This window comes from Manis javanica, chromosome 1 (assembly GCF_040802235.1).
Source record: "Manis javanica isolate MJ-LG chromosome 1, MJ_LKY, whole genome shotgun sequence".
NCBI lineage: Eukaryota > Metazoa > Chordata > Mammalia > Pholidota > Manidae > Manis > Manis javanica.
The window spans coordinates 7,405,219-7,419,597 of record NC_133156.1 but is presented as its reverse complement, the minus strand read 5'-3'; the positions used below and the strand labels follow the sequence as shown (position 1 = coordinate 7,419,597).

Here is a 14,379-nt window from a genome sequence, read left to right as displayed (position 1 = left end):
CTCTCACTTTGGAGCTGGCTTCGTGTTGCACATAAGAGAAGCAATGCTTGGCCGAGAGCATAGCCAACACAAGTGTATAAGCATATATAAGCAGATGAAACTAACTCGTGGTTCTAGTTAGTTCCTCATGAGGAAAGCTATGAACCATCATGATAGCTCTTAAACTTCAAAATTCGGGACTCTGTTCCTTTCTGGACCATTCACAAGGACTCCGGGTTGGAGTTTCTGAAAAGGAGTCTGTACCCCTCACTTAAACTGGAGTAATTTCCACACCAGTGATTATTTTTGTCTAGTCCATCCTTGAAATGTCTTTGGAGATGGGGGAGCTTGCTGAAGTTTATGTTTGTTGCATCCTTGTCTAAGTGGGGACTGAGGTAGGCAGCTCTGTCACCTCTTCTCCTTGGCCTCTGTCAGGAGCAGTGGTGAACAGGCCCAGCGCCTCCTTCAGGCCCTTGTAGAGGCATCTCATTATGTGATATTTAACTAAGGTAAAACTTCTTTTGACTCCTGTCTCTCAGATAAGATGGATTGAAGCCCAAAAGGCCTTGGGGTGGGGAGGGATGGAAGGACTTGTACGTGACCTGGTCCAAATTCCTGGGAGCGAGTCTGTGTTCCTGGTGGGGACGGTGGTGGCAAGGTTAAAGCAAACTTGAAGCACAAGAGAAACTGAAAAAAACGCAGGACCGAGCATGGTGAAAAACAGAGCAAAACAAAATAGAAGACAATGAAAAGCTAGAGATTAGTGAAAAAGAACTAGATGACGAAAGATGGCATAAAAAGTACATGAAAGTGATGGCATGCAAAAAGTACATGGATTGAATATGAAAATGTAACATGAGAGCAGGACGATCAGAGAGAAGGAAGAATAATTCTGTGTACACCCCACACCATTGATTATATGTAGAGGTTGTATCCCAAGGACTGGGTGCTTCATGAGCTGACTTGCATTTGCTCTGTACCCAGGGCACACAGTCTGCCCCGCCTTCCCAGCTGCACATTCACTCCCGGGTGCAAACTGTGTGCCCAGGCCGCATGTGTGTGTTGGTTGATTGTGGTAAGTCTTAGACTTTAACTAGAGGAAGTAGAGGCAAGAAGTTTTTCTCTATAAAGGGTTTCTGTACCACTCTGGCTGGGCTCTTCTTGCCCAGTGATTTCTTCAGGTCGCAATGCAAACCAGGTTTTGAAGTAACAGTGATCTGAGTGTTCATCACTCAGTATGACCTTTAGGAATCTTTTAATCACTTGGGACTTTTCTTTGTATGTCTGACTTGAGAATTATACCACGAAATGAAGGAGGTACTACTGATAGCTATGCTGACAAACATTAATTGAACCACAGAAATACTGGACAGAGTGAGGTGGGGTTTCAGTATTCAAATATGTGCCACCACAGTCTGTTTCCAAGGAATCAGTGATCAGATCTGTGCACTCAGCTCAATCACCTGTTTCTGTCTTTATGTCATTGTGATTATTAATTGCAGTTATTATTGATTGTATTAGCGTATGGGCCACACATGTCACTGAGACCGGGTGGAGTGGAGCTCAGGAGCTTCAGAATATTCTAACCATGAACCTTTAGTTCAGTGCTGAGTGCAGCAAGAGTAAATTTAAATATTTGCCTCAGTGACATGAAATCCTCATCAGTGAACACCTCAGCTCTATTGCATATGACCTTTTTTTTCCCCTCTAAATTTAGCTTCTGGGTAAAAACTCAAGCCTAGAGGTACCTTCTTCAGAAAATCTGATTGAAGCCGAAAAGAGGAAGAGAAGATAGGAAAACTTTTCCCCTTTTCTAACTTGTTCAACTAACGAATAGGCAGCCCTTCTATAGATAAAATAGCGAAGAGTGGAGAACATCTGGGAGCCAGAAGCAGGCATGGCTGCTCCCCTACGTGATGGTGTACCCTGGAGAAGCCCTCTAGGCCTTATTCAGGTGGAGTCACTGTTAGCTCACCTAATACTTAAAATCAATAGTTAACTGCTCTTGAGTGGCTCATGTTTTGGGGATTTTGAAATCCTTCTGAAGTCAGCTTTGAACATACACAACACAATTACAGAAGAAAAGAGAAAAGACAAGTAGCATTCCAGATATAGGATGGCTTCCATATTTGCATCCTTCACTGCTGGACTGCTGTAATAAAATCTTCAGGCTGTTTGGAATGTTGGCCTGGAAAGCAAGGGTGAGGGAGTCTGTAGGGCCCCTGCCTAGCTGCCTTTCCCAGCATTTCCTGTCCCACAGGGTGCAGGAATGCCATAGCAAATGCCTTTAGGCAGTGTGGAGAGAGGACCAGAAGCCGTCTTTCCTGCGATTCAAGCTTGGTGAGGAGGATGTGGAGGTGGAAGTGCCCTGTGGTACTGTCACCCAGTTTCTTGACAGTCCTGAGCATTACTGTGCATGGCCTTCTGGATATCACTTCTTCCTTGTTGATGCCCCTCCCCACTTACTGCTTTGCCATCAGAAGTAAAAGGAGGTGAAATTTTCAACATTTGAATAAACTGAAAAATCAGTTTGCTCTCATTCACATTCCAAATGAACTCACAGCAGGATGATTTAGAACTAATGGGAAACCCAGTGAGATACTATGATAGTCTACCAAATTAGCAAACTTTTGCTGGCTGATACCACCAAGTGTTGACAAGAATGTGGGTGATGGAAACTCACAAACACTGCTAGAGACAGTGAACATGGTACAGCCATTTCAGAAAGTGGCTTAGCATTCTCTAATTGATGCAGCTGTCCCCTTGGACATGTGCCCCAGGAGCAATGAACAAGAATGCTCTAGGCAGCTGCAAACTACATGCAGATGTTCATGAACCATAAGGTGGATAGGTAAGCTATCATTTTTATGCATCAGCCAGGATGGACAGACTACAACTACACTCACCGTGGGTAAATACTAAAATGGCTGAGTGAAAGAAGCAAGTCACAAAGAAGTGCACATTATGAATCAATTTCAAAGAAGAGGAAAAAAGCATAAAGCAGACTGTTGTTTTGGAATGGAACATAGATGGAAAATCTTAAAAATAAAGAAATGTAAACAAAAGTCAGGATGCCTGCCTTGGGGAAGGAGGGAGGAAGGCTCATCTAAGCAGGCATGGTGGTGGTTTGGTTGGGGGGGGGGGTGTTGCTTTGTAATTATTCTCTAAGCCGCTTGTGTAATGTTTGTGCACGTCTTTGCTTATGCCTCACACACACAAAACGATGAAAAGTAGTTCTTTCAAACAAAGCTTCTCAGCCATGCCTCAACAGTACTTGCCCTTGTGGGCGGCTGTCTTGGTTTTTCAGGTCTATCTCCCTCTGCTGCTGGGTTGCAGGTGATGGCGGCAGAGGGGACAAACCCTTTCTCTCTCAACCCTTTGGTGACCCTCAAGTCTGGGAGGAGATGGCACAGCAGCCTTGCAGAGGGGCGACGGCAGGGGGCGCCCTAGCCCCCAGCTCCGGGCCCAGACCTCCCGGGGCCCCTCCCTATTGCCCCAGGGCCTGGCAAGGCCCCCAGTGAGGCCTTCCCGGGCGGAGACACCCTCACATAGGACGGAGACGCTCCTCCCCCGAAGGTGGGCCACCCTCTGCCGCCTGCCAAGGGGGGCGGCGCCTGCGCACCCGTCTGCCACCCCGGGGCACTGGCGGGCGGGGCTGAGATGTGCCCGAGAGCCCCTCCGCGGAGGCCGTGACCCGGGTGCATCCGCCCTCCTGGCACCGCCTGTGGGGGCCTTGTGGAAACAGGTGGGCTCGCTGCGGGCAGGGGCTCGGCCTCGCCCTGCTCTGGGTGAAAGAACGTGGGAAGCCCAGGGACCCGCTCGGCCTTCACGTCTTTCCACCCGCCTGCCCAGGAAAGCCCCGGGGGACATGTGACGGCTGCCCCGCGTGTGCCTCCCGACGGTGCAGGCGCCCGACGGGGCTGCGGGGCCATGTCTGCAGACGCCCACGTGGGCGGCGTGCGCAGCGCGGGGAGCAGCGGGGACCCAGCGGGCCGTCCGACGTCTAGCCCAGTTGCGTGACCTGCCTCTCACTTTCCAGTTAACGTTTGCAGAGGATTCTAGGGCCCCATTTTTGCAAACAAGCACAGTTCTACGCTGTATTTTATCAAAAAATTTTAGTCTTTACAACTCATTAAAAGCTGAATGAGGCAGGGCTTGCCGGCGGACACAGCGGGAGACTAAGCTACCAGGTGTTTTGCGGGCTCCAGTCTCACGATGGGAAGTTCCTGCCCTTCCCTTCACGCTCTGTCCCTTCTCCCAAGCTGTGGGTGATGCCTAGGGTGTAGGGCGGGATGTGAAGGTAGGAAGGCAGGAAGGCATTGATTTACTTCAGCTGTGCCCAGAGAATTGGTATTCAGCCATTTCACAAAACATTATTTTTTCAGAACCTGTTCATTAGTTTTGTCACGCAAAATTTGATGAAAATACCGTTATAGTGCTTTGAAGAGTATTTTGGGATCTGCTTTAAATAAGTTAGGCTGAAGTAATGGGTAACAAAATGAGTCTTTCCAGAGGACCCCCCTAATGTGCCGCCCCATTTTCTCCGTGTAGGAAGGAGTGGTGTCTCCAAGCGACCTTGACCTTGTCATGTCAGATGGCCTGGGCATGCGGTACGCCTTCATCGGACCTCTAGAAACTATGCATCTCAATGCAGAAGGTATGCTCTGGTTCCACAGGGGCCAAGGTGGGAATCTGTGCAGTTTAGTGTTTTCTTGGGGTTTGTGAACAAATTTTGTCTTTTTTACAAGTGAGAAGAGAACAGTATCATGAATAGGAGACAGTGGGCAAGCCCTGGTAATTCACAGATAGGGGCTGGGACAGAGCACGGTGTCCTGAGATGTAAGTCCAGAGTCCACAGTCCTCAGGGAGAACACTCAGGTGCCAGCTGAAGAACAGACAGACAGGTGATGTTATGGAGGTTTCGCTGCATGTCATCCAGCCTGGTAGAAGGTAAAGCCCTGCCTTTCCTAAGAAAGATGAAGCAAGAAAAAAAAGTTAGGGAAGTAATCACGTGAACCCTTGCTGGTCGTGTCTTCTGCCAAGCTGGCAACTTCTAAGTGGGATTTGCTGAGCTGTGGGTTTCCCCCCAGACGGCCAGGAAGGGCCCAAGCCAGTGGATGATCTGAAAACTGCTCCAAAGGGCTTGGGCAGCAGGGGTGAACCCAGGATCGAGAGACTATAAAAGAAGTTCACCAAAAGAGACAGAAGCTTTCAAGAATGAAACTTCAGAAAGATTTTAAGCAATTCAAAAAGAAAATGTCATTTGAAAAACAAGCAATAAATCCTACACCAAATTAAACCAAAGTAAACACAAAAAGCTATGTATAAAAACCGGGGAAAATGTTACCTACATGTTATTATTACCGGATATCTCCTGGTGTTGAAATTATAAGTAACCTTGTTGTATTTTTTTCTTTTCTGTGTTGTTATAATTTTCTAAATGTATTATGTGTTATATTAATAATTGTACTATGAGGTGGTAAAACATATGTAGAAAGAGAAAAGGAATATTGTTTTCAGCTCTACTCTACATTCTGCATTTCACAAAAATATCGGGAAGCTGGAGCTTGTCTAGAAGGTGTCCAGAGGTGTGTGTGTGTCTGTCCATGTCTTATGTGGGAATAGAACCAGAATGAAAGACTGGAATGTCAGGCAGGCATGTTTGGGGTCCACTTGTCAGAGGAAGAACTTCCTAGTAACTAGAGCTGATAGTGAGGGAGGGGGCCATGCTGTGAGCAGATGAGTTGGGCGGCTGGAGGCTGGTTGCCCACCTGTCAGGATGTTTAAATAAGAAGGGACTCCTGCAGGGAGGTGACCTCTGGGAGTCTGTTTCACTTAGATTTCATCATTCCACTATGTTTTAGAAATAGTCAATTTGCACCACAATAATAAGTGAAATATAATTCCAAAGAATAATTCAAGGCAGTCTTACTCAACATATTCTTGCACACACCTGGTGCTTTGAGTGGACTGGTTGTGTGTGTCATGCATATGAGACTCAGTAACTGACTTGATTCTTCCTTAGAACTAAGCATTGCTGAGAGTAGCTGGAGGGAGAGGGGACTCTCTCTTGGCACTGACACATCATGGCTGTGGCAGGATAACGAGAGGGTAGCATGAAGATGGAAGCCCTCATAAAAGGGAAACAGGAATTTTGAAGTACTGTTAAAATAGTCTTGAATTAATTTCAAATGTTTTTTAACCAGACCCTTAACAGTGATGATGAACATATGTAAACATTTGAAATATAGAGACACTGCTTGATAACTGCCGTGTTTTCCTTTTTCTTTTTTTTTTTCTTGAGAAAAATAATTCAGCAACCATGAGAAATTGATAGGGAGAGAACTGAGGACAGCTTTGACTCTCAAAACAAACAGAAACAGAAGCCAGTGAAACCAGAAACTCAAGAATCAAATAGCATGGCAGACAAGAAGGAGGCCCATAATGTTTTTTTCAAACAAAGCGGATACGATAAGAAAACTTAATTGGCTTAATATGATAATGGTGGACGGATGTAGTTTTCGACTTCAGAGCATTCCGAAGACCAGAGTGAGACAGTGATAAGGTCTGGCTTGGAACCAATGGAGATGTGCTTTATTCCTCCTGGTGTCACCCAGAATATATCACGATTGGCGTGGGGAGAATTTTTTCTTTCTGACGTTGTTTTGATAAGGCCAGCATCTTAGGTTAAAGCTAGCTATCAGTCTGAAAGCTATAGCTTATCTAGAAGTGATAAAAATATTTTAGGATTTGTTTTAATCTAGAAAAATGGCACCTGAAGAACAGGAGGCCAGCATGCTTGCTTCACCTTTTGGCTACTTTTTAAAAGCCACACTCAAGGAGGACAAGACTCTAGTCAGTGGAGCCAGTCGGCCTGGGTCCTACCTGCCTTATAAGCAAGTTAGTTCAGTGCGCCTGTCTCCCCTCCTATAAAACGGGGGTAACAGCAGTCCCTGCCTCACAAGAGTGGTGTAAGGAGTAAGCCACGCGGGAGCACATGGCTGGTGGCTGACACATGTTCAGTCCTTAATAAATGTTATCTTCATACAGAGTGTTGTCTTGTTTTTTTAATTTACTACTTTTCCAGTTTTGGGGGTGTTTTTGTTTTTTAATTTCCCCCAAAACATTCACAACTGTGTGAGAGAAATACAGAATAAATACAATTTGGGACATCTTTGTGGTGGAATAGCAAATCTCAAGAGCTTAACCGCGTGCATCCGCCCCTTCGCTGAGCTCTGAGATGTGTAGATCAGCAGAGAACTGCCCGGATGTGCCTCGCAGCTCTGGGTGCCTCTGCAGTTTAGCTCTGCCTAGGAAATGCCTCAGAGCCGGCAGCCCCTGGAACTCACTTCCAGCTGAAGTGAATATTTACCATCTTGCCTCACAAAATTTCCTCCTGCGTGCAGATACTTGCCTTTTTTTTTTTTTTAATCAGGATGCCTGTTTGGCGGGTTTGGTTCATGTATGTGGCGCTGTTATTTGCAGTGAAACAGGCGAGCGGCCGGGGCTGGGACTTCGGTCTGCCTCCCTCCCCACCTCCCTCCCTGATCTCAGGTGAGGTCTCAGGTGGGAATTAGATAATGTCTGTGCTTTGGGGCCTTTTGATCTTCCTTAAGTTCTGTGAAACCTTGTTTGTTAAAAGCAGGTGAATTCGGTAGGTGTGGGCTCATGTGAAGGTCCGACTCCTCTGGCACGGGAAACAAGCAGGGCCCCAGGGGACTCAGCGCCCCAGCCGCTGCGGCAGCTGCTTGCACAGTGACACCCGGTGCCAGCTTCATAAATGCAGGCGGACAAATGGTCCCCTGCCTGTCTGGCCACCTTGGGTTATGGTAAAAGTTAAAGAATGTACACTGTGTCACCTTCGGGGGCTCAGCTAAAAGATTCCAACTTAGAAGGCAGCAAGAAAAGCTAAATCAAATCTCATGAGAATCAATTCTTTCTTCCATTTTTTTCTTACTCCGTATTAGCATCTCTGAAGAAATTAGGTTCAAAGTCTTCTAAAAAGCTAAGCTCTATCAGAGTTTTTGGAAGTATATTATTGAACAGAACAGAAAGCAGGGAAATATAAAAGAAAAATTACTGGGGAAGGCTGAATTTCAGAGTAATACAGGGGAAGGGCAGACTAATAGGGAAAAAGGTGAAGTAGGTTTTTTTCCTTTCCATTTACAATGAAATTGGGATTCTAGAAGAATTTCCATTCAATTCTTCCATGTTGTAGAGAAGCCAAAATTACTGTTGGAAGTAAAGTAAAATCCTCTTTTTATACTTCTCCAGTGGGAGGGGAGGTTTATGAATACCAGTAATAGGAATAAATTTACTGGGACATTGTAGATAATAATGCAGTAATAATGCACAAAGCAGATCTCGACTAAGTCGCCATGGCTTTGTATCTTGAGCAGGTGGGAGTCATTCTGAAGGGCGAGGCCTCTCTGTAGAGGAAGTGAGGGTCTGCACACACCCACAGCATGGGTTCCCAGGTTTCACCACAAACCCCGGGACTGTTCATGCCAGGGACCTGAGTGCCTGCTAGAGAAAGTGTTATTATATTAGTAAGACTGACATTTTAAGTGTTTTCCTGAACAAGATGGAGGGAAATCATGAATTGTGTTATAAAGAGTTTCACCATATCTTATTTTCTTTAGGAGAAATAAGTGCCCTTTTAAAACTACAAATTTTAGAGAAGGCAATAGGGGAAGAGGTCTGGAAAGCCCTGGGAAATTAAAATGACTTCACAGGGACAGCAAAAGATAAACACTTGCAGAAAATGCAAACTAATCCAGGGGTGAAATATGGTATAAACTGAATCCATGGCGTACCATCACAGCCAACTTAGGCAAGGGCAGTGAGACTGGCCCCTGAAAGGGGACCAGGGAGCTTGTTTCCCCTGCAAGCGCGTGAGAGAGTCGCCACGAATCTTCTTGTTTTCTTCCCATGTAATATCTTTCCACCTTATTTGAGCTGTGTCTGCTCCCCAACAAGAAATAAACTGTATTTGTGTCTTGATTTTATCATCTTTAGGTCTAATAGATAAACAAAGAGAATTAAATATTTAATTTCTAAAAGGAAATAAATGTATAGGTTGCCTTCTGTGTCCCAGAAATGCTCAGCCATCCTAAGGTGACTGGCCAGTGCTGGAACATTTAGGGAGCCTTCCAGAATTCTGAATTGCCAAGTTGTACTTACGTTAAATGAACTGGAACCCCTTATTTTATAAAGAGGGTGCCTACCACTTAATTGTAGGTACCAATGTCAGAAAAGTCAGTATGTTTGAATTTTTAATCCTTCAAGACAAGATCTCTTCTAAAAGCAAATTGGATATAATGTGAGCGCTTTGACAGAGAAAGGAAACTATTTTGAGGAAAATGAAATTGAAACCCAGTGAATTTAGGCTTTCACATCATTGTGTCCACCAAAACTAAACCCCAAAGAAGTTTCTTATTTAAGAATATCTTGTAGCGATCATTTTATTTTAAACTAGCCACACATAGTGTTTGTGGCATAGGCATGAGCAAAGCCCTGGGGTCTCTGCAAATCCTGCAATTCCTCGTCTTCCCTGGGGCCTGCCCAGCCTGAGCCTGACTGACCAACAGTCGAGTCTTCCTGGTTTTGAAAGACGTTGGAAGTGGGCCCAGTGGGTGGCGCTGTCCTTGTCCTCAGCAGGGCCCAGGATCTAGCAACACAGCCTCTTCCCCGTAGCTGGGGACTGGCTTCTGGCCCGACTCCGCCACGAGTGCACACCTGCCCTGGCCCAGCCTCAGTTGCCTCCTGGGGCAGCGGGAGGGGAGGAGTGAGAGGCCCTCACTGTGTGCGGAGAGCAGGTCAGGGCAGGCCTGCTCCGCATGCGGGGAGGCCCTGCAGTTTGCCTGCTGTTCTCTCTATGCGTCTGATTCTCACGAAACATTTAGCTTTAGCCACACACAGCTCACAACCACTTTCCAGTTATCATGCGTCTCCCTCAGGAGAATGTTTCTCTATCAAAGCCCAGGGCCCTGTCTTGGGTTCCCAGAAACCGACGGGATTCCCAATGGCCCAGAAGCCGCAGAGGCTGCTGGAGAGCAGAGTTGCCAGGGCACAGGTGTGGCCCGAGCCAGGGCTGCCAGGCTCTGATCCTCTGGCCAAAGCTGAAGCCCCTGTCAACTCCAGGCCTGCCTCTCAGAGCAACAGCCTAGGCTAAGGAGCCTGCCTCCTGCAGACCCACGGTAAAGCGGTAACTAGAACTCATGGAATGAGGGTGAAATGGGAACAATTTAACAGAGCTTTCACATTGTTGGCTCTTAGAAAATACACTGAAAATACACTTAGAAAATACAACCTACCTTTACAGATAGGTAGGTTGAAGGAGACACTTTTGGTGAAAGTACCACTTAATGTGATATTCAGCGAATCAGTGCAGGAACACAGGCCAGCCAGAGGGTTCTATGAGTGGCAGGCCAAGGGGCCCGAAGATCTGAGAGAGCTTGCATGGGGGCTCATGGTGGGGACCCTTCCTAGGCCAGTGCCAGCTGACTGAGGGACATTTCTTATGCCACCTTTTCTTCAGCTACAGAAAGAGAACGGAGTTAATCCAACCCCAGGGCAAGACCCTGTGAACAGATCTCTTAGTTTGGAGTTATAGAATATTCTTGCTGATATTGAGGATTCTTGTTTTTGTGTGATTTCAGGAATGTTAAGCTACTGTGACAGATATGGCGAAGGCATGAAACGTGTCCTGAAGACCTTTGGACCAATTCCAGAGTTTGTTGGGGCCACAGTTGAAAAAGTGAACCAGGTGTGTAGACTCATCGCAGAGAACTGGGCCGGCCTCTGACCTCAGGTGCCCCCCCTCACTTTGGCAGGACCGTCTGTCGTGGCCTCGCAGCCCTTCAGAGCAGGGTGACCAGGGTGCTGCTTACTTGTTTCGGCTTGTCTCTGAGGAACTGTGGGCCTCTGGATTTGGAAACGTTATGTTAATTGAGGGGTTACTACTGTCTTTGAAAGCAAATTCACAGTTTGCATAAATGAAAACAACAGTTATGCTCCTGATAAATAAGTTTCGCTTCATGCCCCCATTTTTCTTCCTTTTTCTTCTCTTTTCCTGTTCCCAGGCCATGTGTGTGAAAGTTCCTGATGACCCAGAGCACTTAGCTGCCAGAAGGAAGTGGAGAGACGAATGCCTCATGAGACTGGCCACACTGAAAAGCCAGATGCAGTCCCAGTGAAGCTTCTGTGATCACTCCCTCCGGAAATCCCACGGGGTGAAATTACAAGTAGTTAATCAAGTTGCTCTGTAACAGTGGAAAGCCACAGCAGTGCTTAGCATGCAGATTCCGAGCTTGCTCTCCCCCAGGTCACCAGCATGCCCCCCGGAGGCCAAGGATCTCCCCCACCTCTGGTCCTGCCCTCCACTTTGTGTGGTAACAGCACCTGGGTTCTGAGGGCTGTTGATTACCTGCCCCCTGGGCAAGCAGGAGAACAAACTGTCTTTTTAGTGTGATTATGTGTAGACAATGATTGTAGTTTGAAGAACCAATGATTATAGTTTCAAGCTATTTTACTCCATTGCAGAATATTTTTATAATTATTTTCCAGTCCCTGCATTTATGAGGCAACTGCCTTCATTTTGTCAATGCTTATTCTAAATAAAAGTTTTAATTCCATAAAGACAACCTTATTCTTCTGATCTTTCTGAGGAAGACAGTTGGTTGATCCTGGTCATCCACACATTCTAGAGTAACTGTGATGATCACGTAATAATCAGTACTCTGTTCTGGGCCCTTCATCTGTCATTCAGAAGTCCACCTATTTGGGCCAGTGTTTGCCAAGGCAGATTCCACAACGCCCTGTGGCTCTATGGTCCAGTGTGTTTGGGAAACTCCACTGACTGCTCCTTGGGCACTTAAACGTCTATAGGAAATTAAAGGTTCCAAAGTTCTACAGTGAAGATGTCTATGTACCTTTACCCTGACATCCCAGGATCTTCTTTGACATGGAGTCTTTTCCTAGCACTAGTTCCCCAAATACTCTGGGAATAGCGGTACAACCCTCCCACCCACCACCACTGCTGGCCAGCTCTTTGTGAGATGGCTGGATGCCACTGCAGGGTTCCCTGACAGCTCCCAGCCCGTGTGGCGCTCCAGCCCCTTGATTTCAGGTGAGCAGCTTCCTCTGGGCCAAAGCCATGGTAGTTGAGAACCCAAACAGATTCCATTTGGAGCCATGTGGAAGTGGTAATTCCAGGTGAGTGCACACATGCCCTCATCTGTAACTGGACACAGCCTTTAAGCTGAGTGCTGAGCTACAAGAATCAGCCAGCCCTTCTGGCAGAGGGAGCACAGCCGGGAAGGGTGCTGTGTGCCAGAAAGGGGATGAAAGAGACAGGAGGGGGGGCTGGAGCTGGGCCAGAACCAGACGGCGAAGAGTCCAGGGCTGTGCCCACAGCCTCACCTAAGGCAACAGAGAGCTGCCTGAGTGGGCAAGCTCTAGGGCATGGGTGGCTCCGGCAGACTGGCGTGTCCGAAAGCTCCTTCTGAGGACAGATCGGACTAAGCAGGAGTTGCAGATTGCTGCGGTCCAGGTCGGGGCTGGCAGGGCAGGGAATTCGGAAAGCATCCGGGTGGAACGGACAGTCATCAGGTATGGCCCAGAAAGGGGAAACCAGAGCCTCTGAGCTGTCAGCTCAGGCAGCTGCACACACACTGATGCCGTTTTACAAGAGCAGAAAATCACAGGAGGGGCAGGAAATAGATGTCTCAGATGTTAACTTTGCTGAAAAGATAATGTAGTAAGACATGGAGGAGGCTTGCAGCCTTTAAAAGAATGCATCTCGTCATCTGATTGCGATACTCCTTAAACTGTGATGACTCAATCCCTCACTCTGCGATCGGTGGATGAGGTTTCCTCATGGAGCCACAGGCAAGTGCTTGCTTTTCCCAGGAGCTTCTGGCTTCTCCGTGTAGCACATGTTGTCTTCCCAAAATCCCAGCACTGGGCTCAGTGCCTGCCTGATTCCTTCTTTTGTAAGCCCATGCAGGCCAACGTGAAGGTGACCTAGCTGGGTACATGGGGCACTGGAGGGTGTCGTGTGTGGCCTTTTGATTTCACAGCATTGATGGACCACAGGAGTTCTGGAAAGAGTGGCCGATGAGGGTGCCCAGCCTGAAGCTGCAGGCCGGCAGGAGAGCAGATGGGGTGTCCTGGGTCCCCAGTGGCAGTATGGGCTTAGAAGACAGAAGTAGGGATAATCTGGAAGCAAGCACATTCATTTATATATTTAAATTCTTTTTTACATTCTTGCCAGACAGAATTTTTGTGTGGATGTCAGGTCTCTTCTGAAATACATGCCCCAGAAGTGCATCTTGGTTTTCCTTGTGGCAGTCACAACATATAATGACAAAATCGCTAAAAGTGCCAGGCTGGGACGATACTGAGAGAGCCTCGTGGGAGCCCTGCAAAAATTATACTTTTCAAGCTTGGAAGGAGCAGAGAGCGTTAGTTGGACAGAGCAGGAATTAGTCCAACAGGCAGCTAAAAGGAGGGCCGGGCGTTCAAGCACGATCTCACACAGATCAGGCAGTCAGGACTTCTGGAGAGAGTGTGAGACAAAGATGAGCACCTTCAGCTGGTGGGAGGCCTCTCTGCTTTCAGCCTGTCACCCCTGGGGAGGCTATCAAAGGGCCTGCTTGTTCTGGGGAGTGTAGCCACTGTATAGTTTTATGCACCAGTTTTCCCATAATGTCCTCTTCCTGCCCCAGACTCCCAAGCGAGACGCCAGCCTGCTCACCGCCATGTCTCCCAATCTCTGGCCCACGGGGGCACCGCAGTCTTGCCCTGCTTTCACGAATCTCACAGTTGTAAGGAGCCTCTGCGAGGTGCCCTGTAGAATAGCCCCGGTCTGGGTTTGCCTGGTGTTTTTCTCAAGGTTAGACTGGGATTAAGTTTTGGAAAGAACACCCAGCAGTGAAATGCTCTTCTTATCACATTCTATCAGTGGCTACGTAAGTAGCCACACACATCACGGGGGATGTTAGCCTTTACTGAATATTTTTGCCAGGTTTCTCCACTATTGAGTTACCATTAGAAAATAAAAAAATAATTAAAAGTACTAGCGCAATCAGATATTGTCCTGACTGGCTTCTGAGTCATCCGCTCAGAACTGCAAAGCTGTAAATCTCTATCCACAGGTAATACACATGCAATTCCTTTCACATTGGTCTCTGCTTCCAAATGCCTTCTCTTTAATTGAAATATATTTGATATACAATATATTAGTTTCAGGTGTGCAACATAGTAATTCAACAAATTTATATGTTACAAAATGCCCACTCAGATAGGCATAGTTACCATCTGTCACCATATAAAGTTATTACAATATTTTTGGCTATATTCCTCAGACTGTACTTTCATTCCTCTAATTTATTTTAT

General features: G+C 46.9%; 1 protein-coding gene across 2 annotated transcripts in view; it reads left to right on the top strand.

The window, feature by feature from the left end:
• CRYL1 (crystallin lambda 1) overlaps nucleotides 1-11,624 on the top strand; it is a 144,175-nt gene extending 132,551 nt beyond the window's left edge. For both annotated transcript variants that reach the window (XM_037017180.2, XM_037017181.2), the window contains 3 exons: nucleotides 4,531-4,636; nucleotides 10,641-10,747; nucleotides 11,064-11,624. In XM_037017180.2, coding sequence (XP_036873075.2) covers nucleotides 4,531-4,636; nucleotides 10,641-10,747; nucleotides 11,064-11,177 — 327 coding nt within the window. In that variant the 3' untranslated portion in view covers nucleotides 11,178-11,624. The remainder of the gene's footprint in view (nucleotides 1-4,530; nucleotides 4,637-10,640; nucleotides 10,748-11,063) is intronic.
• The last annotated feature ends 2,755 nt before the right edge of the window (nucleotides 11,625-14,379 follow it).